This window comes from Coenobita brevimanus, chromosome 106 (genome assembly GCF_032717465.1).
Source record: "Coenobita brevimanus isolate Jiangsu-jjx chromosome 106, ASM3271746v2, whole genome shotgun sequence".
NCBI lineage: Eukaryota > Metazoa > Arthropoda > Malacostraca > Decapoda > Coenobitidae > Coenobita > Coenobita brevimanus.
In genome coordinates, this window is record NC_137059.1 from 5,040,295 (window position 1) to 5,055,119 (window position 14,825).

At 45.0% G+C, this 14,825-nt stretch overlaps 1 protein-coding gene across 1 annotated transcript; it reads left to right on the forward strand.

Annotated features, from left to right (window-relative positions):
• The first annotated feature begins 11,090 nt into the window (after positions 1-11,090).
• On the forward strand, positions 11,091-13,611 carry LOC145416536 (uncharacterized). The gene is made up of 2 exons (XM_080285503.1): positions 11,091-11,391; positions 12,661-13,611. The coding sequence occupies exons 1-2, from the start codon at positions 11,094-11,096 to the stop codon at positions 13,101-13,103; spliced, it is 741 nt and encodes a 246-aa protein (XP_080141629.1). The 5' UTR covers positions 11,091-11,093; the 3' UTR covers positions 13,104-13,611.
• The last annotated feature ends 1,214 nt before the right edge of the window (positions 13,612-14,825 follow it).

Sequence of the window (14,825 nt, forward strand, 5' to 3'; positions counted from 1 at the left end):
TGGTGGTAGTAGGGAGAATAGGAAAGGAGGTATGGATGGAAGGAAAGAGAAAGAAAGAAAACGAGAAAGGGGGAACGAATGCAAAAAGAAAGGAATGAAATTAAGAAGAAAGGAAGGAAAGAAAGAAGGAGCGAACATACAAAGAAGGAAGGAAGGAAGGGCAGAACAATGAAAGAGTGAAGGAGAATAATGGAGGAAGGGAGAGGAAGGGGAAGGAAGAGAAGAGAAAGAGAGGGAAGAAGGAAGGAAAGAGGAAGAGAGAGGATACACACAGAGGAAGGGAGGAAGAAGCACAGACAAGGTGAGAGACAGGAAGGGAGGGAGAGAAGAAAGAACACACAAGGAGAGAGGAGAGGGAGGGAAGGTGGGAGGAAAGAAGGAGGAGAAAGAGGAGGGTAGGGAGGACGAGAGAGAGAAGAAAAAAGGGAGAAGAGGAAGGGAGGGAAGAGGAAAGAACAAGAAAGAAAGATGGATGTGGATGTGGAGTAGCAGGGGAGAAACATGAAGAGGGAGGGAGGAAGAGATGGATGGAGGGAAGGGAGGGATGGAGAGAAGGATGGAGGGAAGGGAGGGAGGGAGAGAGAGAAGAATGGAGGAAAGAGAGAAAGGAAGAAGGGAGTGAGGGGAGACAGGAATGTAACAAGGGAAAAAGGTGGCTAGAGGGAAAGGGAGGGGGTGAAACAGGAAGAGAGTGGAGGAAATTACGAGGAAATGAAGAAGGAAAAAATGGAGGGTGAGAGAGGGAAGAAGAGGAGAAAAGGAGAGACGGGGGCAGAAGGAAGGAGAGAGAGCGGATGGTTCAGGTAGGAAAAAAAGGAAGAAAAAGAGTGAGAGAGTGTGAGAGGTAGGAAGAGAGGAGGCCCGTAAGAAGACACGATGGGAAAGAGGGAAGCAGAGAGGCAGACTGAAAGATGACAGGGAGGAAGAGAAGGAGGAAGGGAGGAAGACAGTGAGTGGGGGAAGAGCGAGAGGAAGGGAGGGAGGAAGTAGTGAGAGGGGGAAAAGAAGGAGGAACATAGGGAGGGAGAGGGAGGGTGGGGGAAGCAAGGTTGCGATGAGGGGGGGAGTATATAAGGCCGTCGCCACTGTCAGCATCGCACTCTTCCCTCATACAGTCACCAGGTAGGTAATGTGGTGGTGGACTCGGCAAGATACTGGGGATATAACCTCACCCCCTACACCCTCACCCTCACCCTTCAACCACCCTCAGTGCTCCTCGAGGATGTGTTCTGCGTGTTCTGTGTAGTGATTCCCTCCGTGTCACAACTTGGAAAATTTTGAAGGACGATTATATTCTTCATACATCCAGACGTATAATTCCCTCAGGTCTAATTGGCTCTGTGTTTTCCAGCCAACTTTTGTAGATCTCTTCCTGTTGTGTGTCTTGGGTCAGTATCTCGATGGTTAACCTTTGTCCTGCATTTGGTACACTTGGAGTTTATTGACGCCAAGACCAGAAGATTGGCTCGACTGAGAGAACTTCTGCTAATGGTCAGATAATTAAATGCTGGTTCCAATAATTTTTTTCTACGCTACTGGTACACCTAGGAATTATATTTAGGTTCACATCAGACGATTTCATTCAGTCGAAAACTCTCAGCGGTCAAAGGGTTACGGAGATTCCTTAGCACCTCCTTATCAGTTTATCCCTGACACGTTAACATACACCTGTAAATTTCTTAAGCAAAAAACGTTCCTATTACAAGGCACATAAGGGAGAATTCTGGTGTGTAATCTGCATGGTAAGCCACTACGAAAGAGTTGCACGTAAGTTTCCCAACCACAAAAGATTACCGCCCTCGATTGCACAAACTTGTGGAGTGGTCGGGTGGAAGAATTATGAGCACACGAACACAAAGTACATGCGGATAAGACTGTAGTGTTATTCTTGCTCTGTTTGTTTGCTACAGCAGTCAACACTGATACTTAAAGACGGCAAATTTAATGTCATAATACTTTCTGAGAGCAAATTAAGGACATCTTCATACTTTTCAGGAACAAAGTTAGTGACTTTCCAATTGGCCTGTGCCTGTGTTTGACATGTGCCTGTGTTTGACATGTGCCTGTGTTTGACATGTGCCTGTGTTTGACATGTGCCTGTGTATGATATGACCCTATTAGGAAGGATTGTCTAAAATGACTATTTAGGGTGTCTTTGAAATGACAGGGTTTTTTTTAATAACTTTTTGTTTGAAATTTGCTGTCACTGATACTCTTTACCAACTTTCAAACCTCGGAAGGTTTCCCAGTGGCGGGCAAAAATCGGTTAGTATCTACCATAATAAAATATAACACGTCCTTCCCCGAGATTCATGGGTTAATTACTGTAACGCTTTTTGCACGATGACGTTTATTTTGTATCTCTAGCTATCCACAGGTGATTTCAAGCGACTTAGGAAGCACCCCTCAGTAAGTAAGAAGGAAAAAACATTAATAATTTCTTTTTTCGTATCAAGAATGGAATAAAAAGGTAAACTCGAACGTGATGAAAAAACAGCTCAGAGAACCTATTTATGAATGAGGTAAACAGCATAGATAAAAGATAGATAGATAGATAGATAGACTGATAGACAGATGGATTTACTACTTGTGCTTTGACAAAGTGACGCGGGCCATACACTAATCAAATGTTGTTGGAAATCTAAATCCTTCTCTCGTGGCCTTTCCTAATCAAAAGGAAATCACCTAGACTAACACAAATATAAAAGGTTCCAGTGGAGTGAGGGGTTACTAGAGGCCATTTGCGACCCGGTGACAACAAGGCTATTTTGCTATTTTTTTTTTCTACCAAAGTTTAATACATTCGCCTGGCGGTAACAAGAATGAAAGAGAAAGTCATCACTGAAAGGAGAAAATTAAGTTGTTTTGGCTTCATGTTGGTGGAAGTTGTTTTAGGGCGCTGTCTTGATGTTGAAACAGACATGAGGAAAGCACACACACACATACACACACACACACACACACACACACACACACACACACACACACACACACACACACACACACACATGCAGCTTGACACACTTACTCAGCAGACAATAAAATGTATACATATTCCAACGCACACTTGAACACTCAACACACGCAATATCTCCCGCAATCCCACTCATTCGCATGCACTCAGGCACATGCACACTCACACACACCTGCGACACACACTCATATCACAGAACACACACACACACACACACACACACACACACACACACACACATATTACTCAAGACGTAGACAAACACACAGACCCTGGCAAACACGCCTCGTTACACAAGCGTCTGGTACACACAAACATACATACATACATACACACACACCGATCTAGTATGCTCTTCTGTGCACACTCACGGTACTGAGAACTTAACACACACAGACACAGACACATACACACACACACACACACACACACACACACACACACACACACACACACACACACACACACACACACACACACACACACACATTACTCAAGGCAAGATACATGGAAAGCACTTATTACCTGCAGCCAGTTTCACAAGAACTAACTGTACGTGAATGTGTGTGTGTGTGTGTGTGTGTGTGTGTGTGTGTGTGTGTGTGTGTGTGTGTGTGTGTGTGTGTGTGTGTGTGTGTGTGTGTGTGTGTGTGTGTGTGGGCCCCTACCTTTCACCCCCATACACACGTCGTCACAGCCCTGAACCTAGTGAAAGTGAGAGTGAGCAAGCGTGAGAGAGATGCCGACAGAGATAGCCAGGAGGTAGAGAGAGAGAGAGACAGACAGAAACAGAGACAGAGAGAGAAAGAGAGAGAGAGAGAGAGTGGTTTGGTGGGGTTACGGAGGCCAACAATAAAAAAAGACACACACACACACACACACACACACACACACACACACACACACACACACACACACACACACACACACACACACACAGCCTAGAGTTAAGAAAGAGAGCGAGAGCTGTAGGAGGAAGGGAAGAAAGGAAAGAGAGAGGGAATAACGGAGGGAAGGAGAGAAAAAGGAGGGGAGGTTGGGGGGAGGGAAGGGGAGGTAGGGAGGGGAGGGACAGATGGAGGAGATGGAGAAGGAGGAAGGGAGAGAAATGAAGAGGTAGGAAGAGAGGGAAGGAGAAAGGAAGGGAAGGCGGAAGAGAAGAAGGGAAAACTAAAGGAAGGAACGAGGCCAAGGAAGGAAGAATAAAGGAAGACGGAGAAGAAATGAGAGGAGTGGGTGGACAGAGGAAGAAAGAGGAGGAGAGAAGGAAATAGGGAGGAAGGAGAGGCAACAGGAAAGGAAGAATGGAGAGAAAGAACTGTCTGGGAAGGAAGAAGGCAGGATGGAGGAAGGCGGAGGGGGGGAGAGAAAGAAGAGACTAGGGGAGGGAGGGAGGGAGGGAGTGTGGGTTTAGAAACTTGTTGTTATGTGGTTACGTGCGAGGGGGAGAGGGGAGGGAGGGAGGTAGGGAGGGGAAGGGAGGATGGAAGAAGGGAGGGAGGGAGGGCGTCGAAGGAGGCAATAATCTTAAAGTAGGAACTGGAAGCATAATTCTCTCTCTCTCTCTCTCTCTCCCCATTCTCCGTTCTCCCTCTACCCTTTTTCTCTCTATTTCCTTCTTCTCCTTCCTTCTTCTCCTTCCTGGTGCATCCCTTCTAAGTCTCCTCTTCCTAAGTTTGTACTCTCTCGTTTCCTACATACTTCCTTCTTTCCTTCCTCTCTCCTTCTACCCTCTTCACTCTCCCCTCCTCTTGGTTTTTCCTTCACTTTCGCTCTTCCTTTCTCCCCTCTCTTCCTCTCAACCTTCCTCTCTCCCTTTCTATCCCTTCTCCCTCCCTCTCCTTTCTCTCCCCTGCCCCTCTCCCCCCTTCGACTGTCTCCTAGGGTTCCTAAGCTAAGCCTGAAAATGGAAGGCCACATCCTTTCACCTACACACACACACACACACACACACACACACACACACACACACACACACACACACACACACACACACACACACAGACCAGTTATGAGGCTGTAATAGGGAGGAGGGAGGAGGGAGATGTTAAATAGAAGAGGGAGGAAGGGGAGGGGGAGGGGGTGGAGGACTGTGTGGGGGGATATGTTAAAAAGAAAGAGTGGTAGGGGCAGGAGGGAGGGACTGAGGGAGTAATATGAAGAAATAAAGAGAGACGGGGGTGTTAGATAGGCAAAGACGTATGAGGAGGAGGGAGGAAGAAACGTAGGCATGGTTAGATGGAGGTGTAAAAAAGGGAAGAAGAGAGGGGAAGAGGTGTGCGGAAGATATCAGCTGGAGGGGAAGGAGGAGGGAGGAATAGTGGCACGATGATGATATATAAATGGGGAGGAAGGGGGAGGAAGTACAGAGAACAGGGGAGTTTGGTATGTTAGTTGGGGGACAGAAAGGGTTGGGGATGATAGGTAGGGAGTTAGAGGGGGTCAGAAAAGTTTGGGGAGGAAGGGTGTCACAGGGAGGGAAAGGGACAGAAAGGGTTATAGGAGGAAAAGGTTGGCATATGAGGGACAATATGGGAGTGGAACAGGTTGCAGAAGACTCGAGTTTAAGTTGGAGGTGGACCTAAAAGAAAGAGACTTAGACATATGCCTATCGACCACACGTGGCTCACTATGGCAGATATTCAGCTTCTACTAAATTCTAATCTTCCCTCAGACAACAACATGCAACATCAAATTTAAAGTCCAGGTTCTTCTTTCACCTCCAAGTAAAGAAGAGAAGGATGGGACAACCTTACTGTGTACCTGCGTCAGTCTCTGATTGCCCTTTACACCCAGCTTAATCGCTGAACTGGTCTGGCTTTTCGTTTAGAGTAGTATCTCTATATCCAAAAACTTTGCTTAATAAGTCGCAGTTACTAAGATTCCTTCACATATCTACCATAAAGATGTCCATCCAGTCGAATATAAACAAGCACATCGCTGCCACACGGTTCCAAACTTTATACTTTCCTGTGGGGTCCTCGGCTGGAGGGTCTGGTGGGCAGGGGGGAGTCTTCCTGCTGGTCTATCCATTCCTCCAACTCACAGGATACTTTTGTCAGTTAAAACCTTCCCAATAAAAAACAGCTTCGAAAGATGCCTTTGTACTATTCTGTAAACAAGGGACTAGGGGGTACATTACAGCCAGGGACAACAAACTGCTTACTACTCAACCGAGTCTACTTTAAGCTGAGATCATGTCAGCCACTTTTCTCCCTAGCTTATAATACCAAAGAGAAGTTTGTATGGGCAAAAAAACATACGAGACCTCTCTCAATTTATGAAAATCAACCTAAAGAGGAATATTGAGGTAAAGGAGGTGAAATACTAGAACTTTTGTCCACGACTGTATAAACTTTAGGACCCAGAAGGGCACATGGAGGGAGTCACACACCCCTAAGAGCACGCTGGGAGGAGCGGCCAGGGTGAGAAGCCTTTCCTCTCATTCCGCCGACCAAACAAATCAATAACAGACCGTACACAAACTTTGGCAGGAAAACACTTGAGGCAGCGGGATAAATATTGAACACTTAAGACCCGTAACCTCCTCACTAAGATAATTTCATATTCAGTCAGCGAAAGAGTTCTCGTACTGAAGGGCTTGATGAATGCTGCTGTGTATCTAACTCCTGTAGTTCAAAAAATCTCTTGGGGAGAATTGAATTGTATGGAGACAGCAAGGATACAAGAGACGTCCTCGAGTTTGAGAGGTTAAAGGAGTGTCTAGGGGCAAGTGGACTTTTAAGCTAGCATAGACGTTCATATGAAACTCTATTGACATTAATGCGTAAAGGAAAGAAAGAAGTAGGAATGAATTTAGGAACTGAATTTCTGTTAGCTTAAGTTTTTTTTTGTATTTTTGCACCCATACCTTTCTTATATTACCTATTACAACTATTCTCTTAATTATTTCACTCTGACATCAAGCTTAAGTTCTTACATGCCGTACGAAAAAAAAATACTAATCAGCCACATACAGAAAAAAACTGGTACTGAAGAGGTGCTAACGAAGCCTTCATGGTCGACAAAACTCCAAGAATTTGGGGGAAAAGGAATGAGGACATTAGAAAAACTGATGGTTAAATAAGAAAAATGTGCAAAACAGGGAGCAAAAGTGGCTGAAGGAGAAGGCCGAAGAATGGCTGAGAGTAGAAAGCAGCAGAAGGAGGATTAAACCAGAAGGAAAAGCAAGGGATGACAGAAAGATGGAAGATTAGTCAAAGATGGATGCAAAGTGGCTGAAGGAAAGGAAGAAAAAAGGATGAGACAAGAAGAAATATGGAAGGGTGAGATTACGAGGATGGATGGTTGGTCAAGAGGTTAGGGTTAGCAAGGTAGGGATGGCCGTAAAGGTGTGCTACTCTACCTGTCCTTTCTAGTGAGGGGGGAGAGGTAGGCTCAAGGTTCACCACATACCTCCCTCTCACCTCACCCCTCCACACACACACACACACACACACACACACACACACACACACACACACACACCATTATCCTCACATCCTCACAGCTCTCAGATCCCCACTTTTTGACTCACATTTCCCCGTACCGCTCATCTCACCTCACACCTGTCACCGTACCATTCTCATATCCTCATACCTCACCCTTGGGTCCTCATACTTCTCACCTCAAGTAATTCTTATATCCTCACCCCGTAACTTCTACCACACCTACCTCACACTCACTTTCTCACACCACTCGCCCCACATCATCACACACCTCTCACATCATTCTCCCATCCTCAATCCTTCGTCCTTACATCCTTACACCTCTCAAATCCTTCTGATCTACACTGCTTGACACCCACACTCCCTCACATCTTCCTTCACATCCTTGCACTCTACATTTAATACTCTACCTCCTTCATTCACTACAAAAGACCTTTCCTGAGTTGAATAAAGGTGTTTAGAGCAGAAGAATACACATCAACAGGTCGCCACTATACTGAATAGGTTAAATCCACCCGAAAGCAGGAAAAGCAAGAGGCAGTTTATGTCTCCAGAGGTAATGAAATTTTGGATCTTGAGTGTGGCATATTTCATTTTATTTTATCTTTTTATTTATTTATAATCTTTTTAGAGGGGGGGGGACTTATGAGACATTTCAGCCCTCTAGTTCCTTCTGCCGACGCTTTAGGGAGAAAAAAAAAAATACAAATAAGTTAGTATAAAACTGGTTCCCAAGAGGTTACTAATCTTCACCTTTGGCCGTCCTTCACCAGTCACCTTATATGACATGAATCACTACCTTCTGGCGTCGAAATCACTATCCATTTCCACATCAAATCAATTTTCTGTATTTTCTTCCTCCCCTTCAAGAGACCTAATTAGCATCAATCGCTACCCTCTGTGGTTAATGAAGAAAAGCTAAAGTCACGCCCATCGACCGCACGCCAGCAATTACGGCTGACAATAAACTTTTAACCATCATCATTCCATAAAATTCTTTCCGTTCCTCTCGCATGGCCTTCAGTCACCCAGATAACACGGATCACTACCTCTCGTGGCGTTGAAATTACCAACCCTGAGTAAGACAAGGATCACTACTTTCTGGTGTTGAAATCTCCAACCATTTCTGTTCCTTCATCTAGTGGGCTTAGGAGGCTCTCTGGCACCTCTTTCTTATCAGTGTATTTCTTCGTATCACACTGATATGAGATTGACGAGGAGAGAGTATATGAGTGAGGTGGTGGGGGAGAGAGAGAGGGGAAGGCCAAGGATGAGATGGAGGGATGGAGTGGAGAGGTATATGACAGTGGAGGGTGTGAATTGGGACCAGGGCAGTGAAATGGCGGGGGACAGGGTGACATGGAGGCGATTTGTTTGTGACCACCCCGTATAAGGGATTAAGGCGTCTGGCAATAGATAGATAGACAGACACGTTTTCTTCCCTTGTATGTTATTACTTCAAACTATGACAAAATTAAATATATATAAATGACATTGAGGAGAATATAAAAGAATGCAAAATAAATCGCTATGGAAGAGGTGCTAGGGAGTCTCCTAGGTCCAGAATACGATCCTTTCTATCTATACCTCCCGAGAGAGAGAGAGAGAGAGAGAGAGAGAGAGAGAGAGAGAGAGAGTGTGTGTGTGTGTGTGTGTGTGTGTGTGTGTGTGTGTGTGGAAACAGGGAGAAAGGATCATGCAATACTGATGGCTTCATGTCTACTATTCCCTCCTTTCAGGCAAATCCCGACAGCCATATAATGTGTGTGTGTGTGTGTGTGTGTGTGTGTGTGTGTGTGTGTGTGTGTGTGTGTGTGTGTGTGTGTGGAAACAGGGAGAAAGGATCATGCAATACTGATAGCTTCATGTCTACTGTTCCCTCCTTTCACGCAAATCCCGACAGCCATATAATGTGTGTGTGTGTGTGTGTGTGTGTGTGTGTGTGTGTGTGTGTGTGTGTGTGTGTGTGTGTGTGTGTGTGTGTGTGTGGAAACAGGGAGAAAGGATCATGCAATACTGATGGCTTCATGTCTACTATTCCCTCCTTTCACGCAAATCTCGACAGCCATATAATCGGGCAGTCAGCGAGAGGCAAATCTGTAAACCAGGCATTAGTTTGCTTTCACTCTGATGACATGTATACCTAACCCTTTCAGAACGATTACTTATTTTCTTGCTAACTCCAAACGGCTTTATTCGGCTGTGTGTGTGTGTGTGTGTGTGTGTGTGTGTGTGTGTGTGTGTGTGTGTGTGTGTGTGTGTGTGTGTGTGTGTGTGTGTGTGTGTGTGTGTGTGTGTGTGAAAAGGTTAAAAATATCCAATAATAATTTTCAGTATTTCTTTTCTCTTTCGTCCTTTCTACTGCCAGTGGATTTTAATAAAGGGATATCCCGAAGCAAAGGATTTAAGTATTTCCATAGTTACACACACATACACACACACACACACACACACACACACACACACACACACACGAGTCTTTGTTCCCTTATGTACGTGAGAGAGAGAGAGAGAGAGAGAGAGAGAGAGAGAGAGAGAGAGAGAGAGAGAGAGAGAGAGAGAGAGAGAGAGGAAAATGATACTTAAATGGAGAGAGAGGCGGTGGTCGATTACAACAGTCTCTTCCCCCCCCCCTCTCTCTCTCTCTCTCTCTCTTCGTTGACTTTTCGTTCGTCTGAATATAGTACTTAAATTACTTCATGCCAGTGATATCGCTATACTCTGTCCACTTTAACTAGGCGTAAAATTGCTATCTTTCCACTTTGAATACTGAATGGTAAAGAGGGACTAACAGTAGAGCATGAAGAAGTGCTAGTGAAAAGATATACAGTCGCAGTAATTGTCTTTCTTTGCCACTAAGCTACGTGAAATAATCTGCAAAAGAAGGAAAAACTGGCTCAAGTTATGGTGAACAAACTATAGTACGTTCTTACGATGGTGTAATTATGTATTTTAATCTTGTTACCTTCAATCTACTCTATTCAGCTTGAGAGAGACCTCTGGCAGAAGTAGTGGAAGTTACTATCTGTCTATCTATCTATAGCCCGACGGCCTAATCCCGCAAAGGGTGGCCGCAGACAAAACGCTCCAAGTCGCTCTGTCACCCACCATCTGACTGCCCTCACCCCAACTCACTCCCCCCTCCCTCATATACCTCTCAATTCCATTCCTCCACCTCATCCTCGGTCTTCCCCTCCCTCTCTCTCCCTCCACTTCACTTACATACACCCTCTTAGTCAGTCTTTCATTCTCCATTCTCTCCACATGTCCAAACCACCTCAGTGTATTTCTCCTAATCTTCTCAACCACATCCACCCCACAACGTTCCTTCACTTCTTCATTCGTCAACCTGTCCCTCCATGTCACTCCACATGCTCCTCTCAAGTAACAGTTACAACCCCATTGAATTCATTAGCAAAGGCCACACCAACGTTCACATCTTTTTTGTTTCCCCTGAGGGAGTACACATGGTGAAGAGGTGAATCACAACTCAGAACAGCTGAAAAATATCTTCTGGAGATTGAAAGAACTGAAAATAAAGACGTCCTTGTAATAAAAAGAAAATGTACAACCCTTCTTTATTTCCCTGCCAGGATGTACGCTTTACTGGTGATGCTGTCTGTGGTGGCTACGTAAAGTGATGTATAAACCATCTTTGTTTCTCCCCCAGAATGCGAACACTACTGCTGGCGCTGTCCCTGGTGGCCGCGGCTGCCGGACAGGGTACATTCCTGGCCTTCCCTGACCCGGTGAAGTGCGCCAACCGACCCAAGCACTGGACGCATGAGAAACACAACTACTTCTTCTCCGGCGACGTCGATGAGTTCACCGAGGTTAAGGAAGGAAAGAAAGTGCCCAAGAAGTACAACTGGCTGGAGGCAAGGAACCTCTGCCGTGAAAGGTGCATGGACGCCGTTGGTATGGAGACGCAGGAAGAAAACAAGATGATCACCGACTTCGTCGCTTCTCGTGAGTATATAGGCACTGAGGGGGGATGGGGGCAATCGACAAACAGATAGATGGATAAATAGATAAATGCTGTAGACAGACAGGTAGCTATACAGACAGACAATATTTAAAAGCAGAAGTCAAGAACCCCTTCACTATGAAACTGCCTTCCCTAGGTTCCATGAAATTGCTTGGAAGTAGTACGCACATGCCAAAATTAACCTCAGAATTCAATGGGTTAAGCATATTCTTCTCTTCAATATGATGGCGTCTCATTTAATCTTGCCACCACCAGACGATAATATTCAGCTTAGAGGAAACCTGTCGTGGTGAAAAGATTAAAAACACCTTCTTTAAACCCTGTAATGTAATGGCGTCCGACTTTATTGTGCTTAATATAGAGGGAATTTGAATTATGAACACCAGACGATATTTAAGGTGTAATATGCAAAATATTTCGCCGAAAAAAAGGTGTATTGTGAAATCAAAGCCAATAAGAAAAATCGTGCTGGGATGAATCTGAACACCAGTGACGTACTCTTATGAACGCTTCCTCGACACCTCAGTGAGAAACTGACTAGAAGAGTGTATATGAGGTGGAAGGAGAGAGGAGGAGGGGAGAAGGCTGAGGTGGAGCGATATATGAGGGAGGGGGGGGTGAGCTGGAGAAAGGGCAGCCAAATGGCAGAGGACAGACCGACGTGGATGCTGTTTATTTTTGGCCACCCTTCACGGGATCAAGGCGTCTGCCAAAAGATAAACCGTTGTTATACTGTACTGTGTTTAATATACCAACGTCTCCGGCACTCTGCATAAATAACATACACGGGAAAGGTAACGTGGCATATACAGAAACGAACTGGCAATGAAGAGGGATGAAGCGACCTTCTGAAATGTGACCCAGGTCCTAGTCATGAATGAAATGGCGTCAGGTTGCCAAAGACAGGTGTTGTACTGACAGGTCACGTACTGCACACCTGGTAAGGGATAAGTAGGAATTAGATAAAGAATGCATAGGGTTAAGCAAAGATTAGGTATGGAATAAGAAGGGAATAGGTGGAGAATATATAGGGTTAAGTAGGGATTAAGCAAAGAAAGAAAGGGATTAGGTACGCAATAGGTAGTGAATGGGCGGCAGAGAATAGGTAGGGTTAGGTAAGGAATAGGAATTGATCAAGTGGGAATATATCGAGTTACGTAGGTGTTACTTAGGGGACAGGCAGGAGCTAGGTAAGGGAATAGGGAGGGAATAGATAGGAAAGTTGACTAAAAGTGGCGTTGTATTGACAGGTAATCTACAGTACATCTGGACGTCTGGCCGCCTGTGTGACTTCACCGGGTGCGAGGATAGGCAGGACCTGAAGCCACTCAAACTCAACGGATGGTTCTGGTCCAACACCAACACCAAGATGGCGCCCACCAACAAGCAGCCTCCTGGTTGGGGCTACCAGCCATGGAGCAGCAAAGGCCACACTGGCGGACCCCAGCCAGACAACGCAGAGTTCGACATCAACAAGACATCGGAGTCCTGCATGGGCGTCCTCAATAACATCTACAATGATGGTATTGCCTGGCACGATATTGCTTGCTACCACCCTAAGCCCGTCGTGTGTGAGGATAATGACCTCCTCCTCAACTACGTGGCCAGCCTCCAGCAGCAAGGAGGAGGAGGAGGCAACGGCGGTAACAACAGGAACCGTGGCAACAATCGCCGTGGCAACTTTGGGCGATAAACACTTCATCTTCATGTTCGCTTCACCTTTCAGAAAAACATTAGAAAACCAACCAAGGTAGGAGAGGCTGCCAAAAATGTGAGAGAAAGCACTGTATAAGTAGTACAACATATATAACACATTGTGGTGTGTTAAATGCACTGAGAGAAGTATGAATAACTGGCAGCAATGTCGGCCACCTAGGTCACTTCAACATATCTTTAAAAAAAAATAAATAAGAAGGAGAAAAGAAAAGAAAGAAAGAAAGGTCTCATCATCATATCTCACACGTCTGTATTCTAAAGTCTGCTTATGTTACTTAAAATATGGAAGTTAGGATATGTTGATGTGCTTCAGTGTTTGTTTTTTCAACAGTGCATTCATATCACTGATTGTCAAAAAGACATCCGCTGTCTGATGAGCCACTGTATTTATAGTGTGATACATTATTTTATTATTAATGATATTATCATTATTATTATATTATTATCACAAATTCATTCCTCTTTAATAAAACATACCTGTTTTATGTAATAGTTTACCTAGTCCTTACTGATATGATGCCATACTTCCAAAATCTTCGCAACACCACACAACACCGCACGACCAAACTTCACACAATGCCATATCACACCACATCACATACCACAAAACAATTTCACACCACACTTCACCAAACTTCACACCATATCCCACCACACCACACCAAACTTCCCCAACTTCAAGCTACGCCACACCACCCCACACCACACACCCAAAAAATATCTTCACATGACAACAAACTCCACCAAACTTCACACCATGCCACACCACACCACACACCACGAAACACCCACACCACATACGACAAATCACCCTCAAACCACACCACACACTAAAAACACCCTCACACCACACCACACACTACAAAACACCCTCACACCACACCACACACTACAAAACACCTTCACACCACACCACACACTACAAAATACCCTCACACCACACCACACACTACAAAATACCCTCACACCACACCACACACTACAAAACACCCTCACACCACATCACATCACACTTCACCAAGCTTCACACCATGCCACACCACACCAAACCATACACCACAAAACATCCTCACACCACATCATACCACACCACACGACAAAACACCCTAACACCACACCCCACACCACATCCCACACTACAAAACACCTTCACACCGCACCAACAAACTTCCCACCCAGGCACACTACATCATACCACATCATACACCACAAAACATCCTCACACCACACTTCACACCACCTCATATTGCCAATTTAGCCCAAGCAAGAGTAAATGCAACACAGAGCTCATTCCTGGTGTAATAAAATCGTCTGGTGGTAATAAAGTTATAATAATGACGTTATAGTAGTAAAACGGTGAATTCTACAGGGCATGGCATTTCTCTTTGCTTAACCCTTTCAGTTCGATGACGTGTTTTTATTATTACCCCTGCTACCTTCAGGCGATTTTATTCAGGTTGAGAGAGAGAGAGAGAGAGAGAGAGAGAGAGAGAGAGAGAGAGAGAGAGAGAGAGAGAGAGAGAGAGAGAGAGAGAGAGAGAGAGAGAGAAGTAGAATTCAGTGAAGGCTATATCTAATCCTACTCCATTTCAAACACTCTCCTAATGTGAAAATAATTGTCTAGGATGCTCCCTAACACCTCTTCCTTAGCGATTTGTGTATGGGTATGGATGGTGAATATCCTTTTGTTTTATTTACG

Bases quoted from the DNA above. Each gene is read 5' to 3' on its own strand.
- LOC145416536 (XM_080285503.1), top strand. From the start codon at position 11,094: ATGCGAACACTACTGCTGGCGCTGTCCCTGGTGGCCGCGGCTGCCGGA. The intron at 11,392-12,660 runs GTGAGTATATAG...TTGTATTGACAG, and splicing joins CACCGACTTCGTCGCTTCTC to GTAATCTACAGTACATCTGG.